The 8,667-nt window shown below is 42.2% G+C and overlaps 1 protein-coding gene and 1 pseudogene across 1 annotated transcript in view; one reads left to right on the top strand and one right to left on the bottom strand.

Annotated features, from left to right (window-relative positions):
* The first annotated feature begins 351 nt into the window (after nt 1-351).
* Slc25a36 (solute carrier family 25 member 36) overlaps nt 352-8,667 on the top strand; it is a 28,237-nt gene continuing 19,921 nt past the window's right edge. Inside the window, exon 1 of the mRNA XM_027410900.2 lies at nt 352-579. Coding sequence (XP_027266701.1) covers nt 539-579 — 41 coding nt within the window. The 5' untranslated portion in view covers nt 352-538. The remainder of the gene's footprint in view (nt 580-8,667) is intronic.
* On the bottom strand, nt 3,914-4,349 carry LOC113835177 (annotated as a pseudogene).

Here is an 8,667-nt window from a genome sequence, read left to right as displayed (position 1 = left end):
CGGCGATTTCCAAGGCAGACACAGGATGCAGAATGGCTCAGCCCTAAATCCACAACATTCGCAGAGTGGATCTGCTGTGGCCTTGGCTCGCTGGGCTCTTACTCCGGACTGTCCCAGCGGGTCTGCGCAGGTAGAGTGGCGACGGCAGGCCGGCCAGCCTTCCGGATTAGCGGATCAGGTGCGAGGGCGAGGTCGACCTACTACCCTCCAGCACGCGCTCCCGTCCTGCCCCGCGGCTCTTCATTCAGGAGCGCCCAGTGGGATCACGTGAAAGGGGCGTGCGGGCCTCGTGACGTCACGAGGCCTGTGCCAATCCGAGCTTCTGTTTATGTAGGGACGTCTCGGCTCCCGGGGACTCAGGCTGCGCAGTCTGGCGGAGGTCGCTGAATCAGGAACGCCGCCGGGAGGGCTCGCCGGTGGCCCTTGTGCAGCTGCGGCTCCGCCGGCTCCCCTGGCGTCCCCTCCCGGCCCACGCCCCTGCGGCGGGCTGCTGGCTCCGCGTCCCGCCTGTGCGCCCGGAGGACATGCAGAAGAGAGAATGAGCCAGAGGGACACGCTGGTGCATCTGTTTGCTGGGGGGTAAGTCGTTGGGGCGCGCGGGGTGGTGGCTGCGCGCGGAACCGCGGGCCCACGGAGGCCACGCCGGGCCTGGGCGGGGGCTGGGCGAGAGTCGCGGCCTAGCTTGTCGGTCGGTCCTGCGCGGCAGCCGAGGCGCACGGACCCCGGCCTCGCGTAGGAGGCTCGGCCTGGCGACAAAATGGGAGCCGCCTCGGCCTCCTCGCCCCGCGCGCCTGGGCCTCACGTAGCCCACGTTTGCGGGCGACCTTGTTTCCGGCCGCCGCTGCGCGGTTGCTGCCGGCGGTTGTCGCCGCCGTCGGGGAAGGGTAGGCGTTGTTGTGCTCTCTCACCCGCGGTACCTGGAGGTTATTTCCAGTTCTGGAAAAATTTTCCTTCCCCTAGCTTGTCTCGGTTGCGTGCGTCGTTGCAAAGCGACTTTGAAGTCTTTTGATTTGTTTGGAGGAAAACCAGCCCTCCGTGCACTCGTCGCTTTGGAGAAGGGGTGGGTTTTGAGAAGTCGTGTACTTGGATGAATATTTAACTATATATGTGCACAGGATTAGGATGGAGCCTGAAGTCTGGTTTGCTGACGCCACAGCCATTTTGCTGAGCCAACTTTGTTCCTCCATCCGATATGTTCCTTCCCAATTATTTAGATACATAGAACAACGTTAAGATTTTTTTTTTATCTGTGAGATTATAACGCAGTCATACAAACAGCTACAGTGAATTAACTTTTGCTAGTCTATATAGCAGAATAAAGTAGTAGCTGCAAACCACCAGGGTTTGATTTCTTATCAATCGCTTTAAGAGTATCAAAAGAATACATAGGCATTCTCTTGGCGGTTGTTTGCTTTGAGTTAATATATATGGGAATTCTGTTGCTAATAATGACAGTACTTGCCTTAGTTGCACGCATTTAATTCAATACTTGCTATTCACTAGTTTTTAACCCTCCACTACTCTGGCATTAAAACAACTGCTAATTTTGTGAATTTGCTTTTCATGTTTCTGAAATGTTTACTGCCAGGAAAAGGCTAATTAAATCTCTGCTGTACCTGAACTTTGCACATGCTAGGCAGGTTCACCACCACAGGACAGGGCTCCATCCCCAGGCCTTTAAAACATTTTATTAAACTCTTGTGTATTCGGGGGTTGGGGGTGGGGGCGGCAGTGGTAAGGGAAAGTAAGGATGTATTGTTATTGGATTTCTGCTTCTAATTAGATCTAGCTACACCTGCAAGTTAGAAGACCATAGATATTTTAATAGACAAAGCTCTTTAATCTTAATCACTTCCCCTGTAAAACAAAGTTGACGTCTCTTTTAAGGCAGGCCCTTCTGTAGCTCCTAGCGTTTGTTATTCTGTGTTCAGGTTTCATGTTTTGCAGTTTTTGTTAAAGATAGAGTGCACTTTTATATAAAATGTTAGCAGGAATGCATTACTTTTCCAGTTTGTACTAGGATCATCACTTTGTGTTTATTAATACTTATGAATTTAGGCCATTCTGTTTGTTTTTGGGTTGTTGTTGAGAGCTGGAATGGAGGGTTTTTTGTGGGATCCAAAAATACCAGTTTGTTCCCTCCTTCCTAAAGAATCCCACAATGGGTGATAGCAAAATATAGAAACAATACAGATGTCAAAAAAAAATTCCCTTAAGGTCAAACATTTTCATACATGTAAAATGAGGAACAAGTAATTGTGAAAGTTTTGATGATTCTGTAATACATAAATTCTGTTCTGAATCATATTCTGGCAGTAATAAGCATGTAGTGTTTCAAGGCAGGTTATAGTGGAAATGTTCTTAATTGAGAATGTCTAATTTATATATCGAAATTGCTTATTGTTGCAGTAATTTAGTCCTAGGTTTGTTTATCGTGATAGGATTATATGTACACTAGGAGTTGTGAGATTTATTTTACTCACGAAAGAGGTGTGTCTTTGTAGACTGTTTGGGCTCCCTCACATAGTATTCTTTGGATTACACTCAACATACCTTAAAAGAACCAAGAATAACCTTTCAGAGTGACATTTATTCTTTTTTTTTCCAAACAAAACAAAACCCCTCAGAATCAGTGTATTAGGAAATTGATAGAGTGTAGATGGAGTTTCTGTCCAGCCTGGCCTAGCAGCCATTTAGTCCCAAATAAACATGCAGAGGCTTATATTATAATCTGTTTGGCCAATGGCTTGGACTTCTATTGGCTAGCTCTCTCTTAATTATTAACCCATTTCTTTTTCTTTTCTTTCTTCTTTTTTGGTTTTTCAAGACAGGGTTTCTCTGTGTAGCTTTGGAGCCTATCCTGGCACTCGCTCTGGAGACCAGGCTGGCCTTGAACTCACAGAGATCCGCCTGCCTCTGCCTCCCAAGTGCTGGGATTAAAGGCGTGCTCCACCAATGCCCGGCAAGTGACATTTATTCTTAGGCAAGGGTTTTCTTAACACCGGAGCCTTTGAGCTCCTTTCCTGATAACTAAAATGCTGTACACTCAAGTGTGTACATCAGGATCCCAGAAGACTTTTACTAGGGAGTTAAATAGGAATGTTTGAAACAGGCTAGCACTGGACCTTGGTTCTGAATGATATACTCACGTGCATGGCTCGTGCTTTCTTTAAGGTACCCTTTGATCTCATGCTTTTGCCAGAGTTAATATTCAGAATTTGTAAGGTCATTTGTTGGGTTAATTGAGTTACAGAGACCTGGTTGCCTGCAAAAAGGAGAATGTTAAGTAAGGTTTAGTTTTCCATATACTTCAGATGCTGTGTGTCTGTCTGTTTATAGACATAAAGTAGTATAAAGACAATTTTATCAAGTTACTCTATAGTTTATTACATCATTTAGTGAGTAATATTGTGATTTTGTTGTTGTGAAATTATTATTGTTGTTGTTGTTGTTGTTGTTGTAAGATCAGGCCAGAAATAGAATACTTATTTAATGAGGTTTATTTTTATTATACTGTGTCCATAATTTTTGACTTCCCATTTCCTCTCCTATTTTTCCTGTGGGGCTTTTGTTTTGGAGGTTGTTGGGTGTGTGTGTATGTATGTATGTGTGAACAATTTGAATCTCTCAGTGGGTACATTGCTTTCTTACAAGATCTGTTGCGGAGTTTTTTTTGTTGTTGTTGTTTGTTTTTTTGTTTTGGTTTTTCAAGGCAGGGTTTCTCTGTTTTTTTGGAGGCTGTCCTGGAACTAGCTCTGTGGAACAAACTCACAGAGATCCGCCTGCCTCGGGCGTGTGCTGGGATTAAAGGTGTGCGTCACCACCGCCCAGCCTTTTTGCAGAGCTTTTTGATATTTTGTACTTCTATTTTTACTTTTTTCCAGGCAGGACACTTGAGTTTTATTCAGTCGGGCTAGAAGCAGGTGTTAGGCCTCTTGGTGGTAAAGCGTGGCTTGTGCTGGCGCCGCAACTCACAGTGAGGAAGCGGGAACTTTATCTTGACAGCCAGCCGTCAGCAGTTGCCCTCTGAAATCTCTTCCACCCTCATCATGTTAATGGAGTGTGCCCGGGCACAGTGCCGGGCACCCCTGTCTGGGCAGCACTGTCTGACGGCTCCAGCAGCGGTCAGGTCCTGGTATTCTCGGCACGTTGTGTGGGTCGCACCTCTACACAGTGTCCTATCTCCCGGAGGATGACTTCATCTTCATATGGGACCACAATCGGGACTTGGCCACCACATGGTTCAGCGCGAAGATGCGCATGAGCTATAGGGGTTGCCTGTCGAACTTCAGGGTGGGCAAGCAGCGCCCCACCACCTGGTACTCCCGAACCATTCCTGGGGCCTACATGGCGGATCCCTCCTTTTGATGCCAGCCACAAAAGGAAGGGATATTTTGTACTTTTAAACAGTGTCTTGGTTACACTGTGCTTGATTTACTCAAACGTGCCACTTACTCAAGAGGTTGGTAAAGGTACTAAAGTAGTTGACCACTGGCATGCCTGAATTTTTCTCTCATGTTCATAAGCATACAGAAGCAACTGTAAGTAAGCTGAGTAAACTTACTACACAGACAAACACCAAAATAGAAGAGTTTTAATTGTCATATAAAATTGTTAAAATTAACAATGGATAGTCTAGATCAATGCATAGAATACATGATTGTCTTATTTCTCTTAAGTAATCTTGGTTGTCTACTCCTTTAGTTCCTTTTTCCTCCCTGGTTCTTTCTTCCTTTCTTTTCTCCTCCCTTTCTCCCTTCCTTCCCTTTCTGCCTTCCTCTTTCTGGATGACAGTGTTTTGTTACAAAGGTCTGCAGCTCTTGGTCCCCTTGCCTTAGCCTCAAGAGTGCTAAATTATAGGTGCTCACCACTCCCCGATAATTGCCTATAAGCTTTATTATGTGTATAGTGTTACCTGTCTGTACACTCTATGCATGTCGGGTACCCTTGGAGGCATTGGATCCTCTAGAGCTGGCATGAGTTCTTGTTCTTAATAATAAAAACCTGGAGTCAGATATTAGGGGATGAAAACTAAAAGATCAGAGAAGCAGAGCAACCAGCCCTAAGAGTTCTTGCCTCTAGGAAATCCTCCTCCTCAGACTTGCTGTCTGTACAGACCTCCAGACCTCTGTGGTTAACCGGTGCCTAGCTGTGCCCTCTGATCTACAGACAAGCTTTGTCAAGAGTACAAACAAGTTATCACCACAGGTATTACATACTGTTGTGAACCTCCGTGTGGATGCTGGGTACTGAACTGTTCTCTGGAAGAGCAACCAGTGCTCATAACCTCTAAGCCATTGGTCCAGGTAGTTTGACTAAGAAGAAAAAAACAGTTGAGGTTACGTTGGATTTACAAAGACATAATGCCATTTTATAGTTTAGTAAAATTCATAATTTAAAGATTTTTTGATGCTGTAATGAATTTTTAATGCTCCTTGGTCTCAAACTTGGCTGTTCCGTCCCTGGAATTGTCAGTGAAGAAAACAGAGCAAATGCGTTTTACAGAAATAACTTTACATTGTAACTTTTAAATAGTAAAATACTCACATTAGCCAATTAATTGGCTGACACACTACAGTTGCTCTAACTTACAGCTACATCACTGGGTCAGAGGAAATCCTAAGGACCTGCTTTAATGCACTTGGAGTGAGTGTGCAGAGTCAAGAGTATACAGCCAGGGAAATTTGAAAGTAATTGACTTTTCTTTCTCATTTGTTATTTTGTATCTTTTGTGTGTTTGCTTTGCTTTGTGAGACAAAATCCGCTATGTACCCATGGCTGGCCTGGAATTTGCTGTGTAGGTCAGGCTGCCTCAGAAATCCACCTGCCTCTGTTTTCCAAGTCTTGGAAGTTTAGTGTGTACCACCACATCTGACTGGTGTGTGTTTTCACTTTTACTTGTGTTTTTTCTGATAGTTGAGTGTCAGAAAACCTTGAATCCTTTTTTTTTTTTTCTGATGATTTTTTACTTCTAGAACTTTCTGCATGGGCACAGGCTTTTCAGCTAGTTTTGATTTGAGATAGTTCTAGTATTGATTTTATATTCTCTTTCTATTCTTCAAAGTAAACCAAGAGCTTTGTGCTCCAACCTTCTTATCTTGAGAGGGATCTCACTAAGTTGACCTTGTCTTAGAATGGAGTAGCCTAGGCAGGCCTTGAGCTTGTGATTCTGCTTCTTCACTTGCTAATTTTAAAGAACATGATTATATTGGTTATGGAAATTGGTGTTTCTGAAAAATTTAATTATTGTCTTATGAAAATTTATGCTGAAGGAATAGACTAGGGCTAAAATAATATTTGGGCTTTTTTTTGTTTTGTTTTTTGTTTTTTAGATAGGGCTTCATGTTGCCTGGTCTTGCTTGAACTCACTGTGTAGCTGAAAATTACCTTGAACTTTTAGTTGTTTCTGCCTCCTAAGTGCTGAAACTATAAGCCTGTGCCATGACTCTCAGGCCCTTTCCACTAACTACTTTCTTAGCTGAGGATAATTGTTCCATCCACATCTTAGATGCATAAATGAGCTAAATGCTATATATTTAATATAGTTTAGTTGTGCTCACATTCATTTAGACATAAAACTAAATGCATTATAGCATAGTTGCTTTAATCTTGCCCACGAAGTTGATGATGTCATAAGAATAAAATACAGTGTTGCTGAGTACATAGGAGGCAGAGGTAGATCTCTGACTCCCAGGCCAGCCAGGGCTGAGAGACCGTGTCTCAAAAAAGCAATTTTTTGGAAATAGATGCATATGATAAGAACAAAACAAAGCTGAGGAAAGATAATAGAACCAGCCCCTCCCCATGCTCACTTCACACTTACTTAGTAGTGGATGTCTGAGTCCAACCCAAGATTTTTTTTACAATTCTAATTGATTTTTTAAATTACTGTATGATATTCTGATAAATGGGAATTTAGTTTAGTGTATCACTTTCCATTCCTCCTTCATTTCTATCTTTTCATTGTGGTTAGTTATAGTACAATTTTTAATAAAATTAAGTCAGCTTACCTTTTTTCTTTTGTTTGGCTCAATGTTTACCTCATGTAAGTAAATATGTGCAAGGGTAGTTGTTTCTTATGCTTATCTTCTCTTAATAATGCCACTTTCTCTCGATGAGTTCATATTACATTTATATACTTTTCCTTACTTATGTGAGCACTCATACTTGTATGTGATTCTTTCGTTTCCTTGGCATGATTTTGAGGTAGGGTTTTATGTAGCTAAGGATAGCTTTGAACTCCTGATGTTGCCTTGGCTTCCCAAGTGCTTAAGTTGTAGACGTAAGCCACACACCTGGCCACTAATTTCTATGGTCAGATATATTAGTTTTATTAGTTTGCTTTTAGAGATTTTTGTCCTGAGTTCTCATATCATAATCCATCTGGATTGGTTATAATTTACTTCCTTACCTTTTTGTGACTCCCCCATCCACCCCCCAAAAAAAGTGTGTGAGGGGTATTTTGTTCCTGCATCTAGTTTCTACTGTTTTTTCTTTATAGCTGAAACGCTTCATTGTAGTTAACTGTCCAAGAGAAAAATAAAGTGTAAACCGTTCTCATGCATTAGTATCCTTTGATCGTATGATAGGTTAGCTTTGTTTAGGATTCTAGAGGTCTGTTTGTGGTTATTGAGAAGTCTGTGTGATGTTTTCTCCTTTTTTGTGTTATCTTCTGTTCTCTCTGGGCATGGAAGTCTTTCTTGTCTGCAGTTGAAAAGATTGCAATAATGTATCTGCATCCTTGAGCTGATGGTCTAGCTCATCTGGGAATTAGACTCCCTGCCCAGCAGTCGGTGTCTCTCTTTCTCTCTCCCCTTCTTCCCTCTCCTCCCCCCTCCCTCCCTCCTTCTTCCTCTCTCTTCCATCTAGCTATTGCTATCTCCCTAGCCTTCTCTCAACTTTTTGAGAGCTGGGATTATAGGTGTGAACTACTATGTACTTATGTACTATGTCCTTCCTGCTCTTGTATTTAAAGAGAATAATTGGTTATGTTAAAACCTTTTTTTAAACCAGTTTAAGTAATATTTTGTTAAAAGTTTTTATTGCTACTCTGATCAGTCTTTATATTAAAAGACTTTTGTTTATTTTTTCACTAATTCTACCTGTCCTGCACATTTGGAAGTAAGAGATAGTGACTGAAACTATGTTTTTTGTAAAATCCTTCTGAGTGTTGGGAGTACTTAAAATTAGTATGATTATTCATAGGTAATTTGTCTCTGCCCTACTGCTCAGAATTATTTCTGAGATCTTAAAGGGTTAGAAATTGGAAGGTGGGATATGATTCCAACACTGGTGTAGATTCCAACAGCACTACAAGTAACACCTGGGCAAGGAGTGCTAATCAGCTCTTCAAGCCTTCATTCAGTTTGTCAATCATTTTAGTAACAGCTGTCACTGGAAATCTTCCTTTACCCAATTGTGTGTAAATTAATAAACTCAGTTTTAATTTTTGTTTGGTTTTATTTTTTCACATTTTATTCTGATATGATGTGAGGACAAGTCTACCAGTTACAACAGGTCTGGATGCTTTCCATAGTTCCCTCAGTTCTTTGTAGTGATAAAAAGTGTTCATTTGCAGTCAAGTAAGTAAAACTTTCAGAAAAAATTAGTCTTCAGATTTTTAAATTTTAGTAAGGCTGCACATCACCTTTGGGTTAGAGCCTTGGG

The sequence above is a fragment of the Cricetulus griseus genome, chromosome 4 (genome assembly GCF_003668045.3).
Source record: "Cricetulus griseus strain 17A/GY chromosome 4, alternate assembly CriGri-PICRH-1.0, whole genome shotgun sequence".
Lineage (NCBI taxonomy): Eukaryota > Metazoa > Chordata > Mammalia > Rodentia > Cricetidae > Cricetulus > Cricetulus griseus.
Note: the sequence above shows the minus strand (reverse complement) of the source record. Positions and strands in the feature narration are given on the sequence as shown.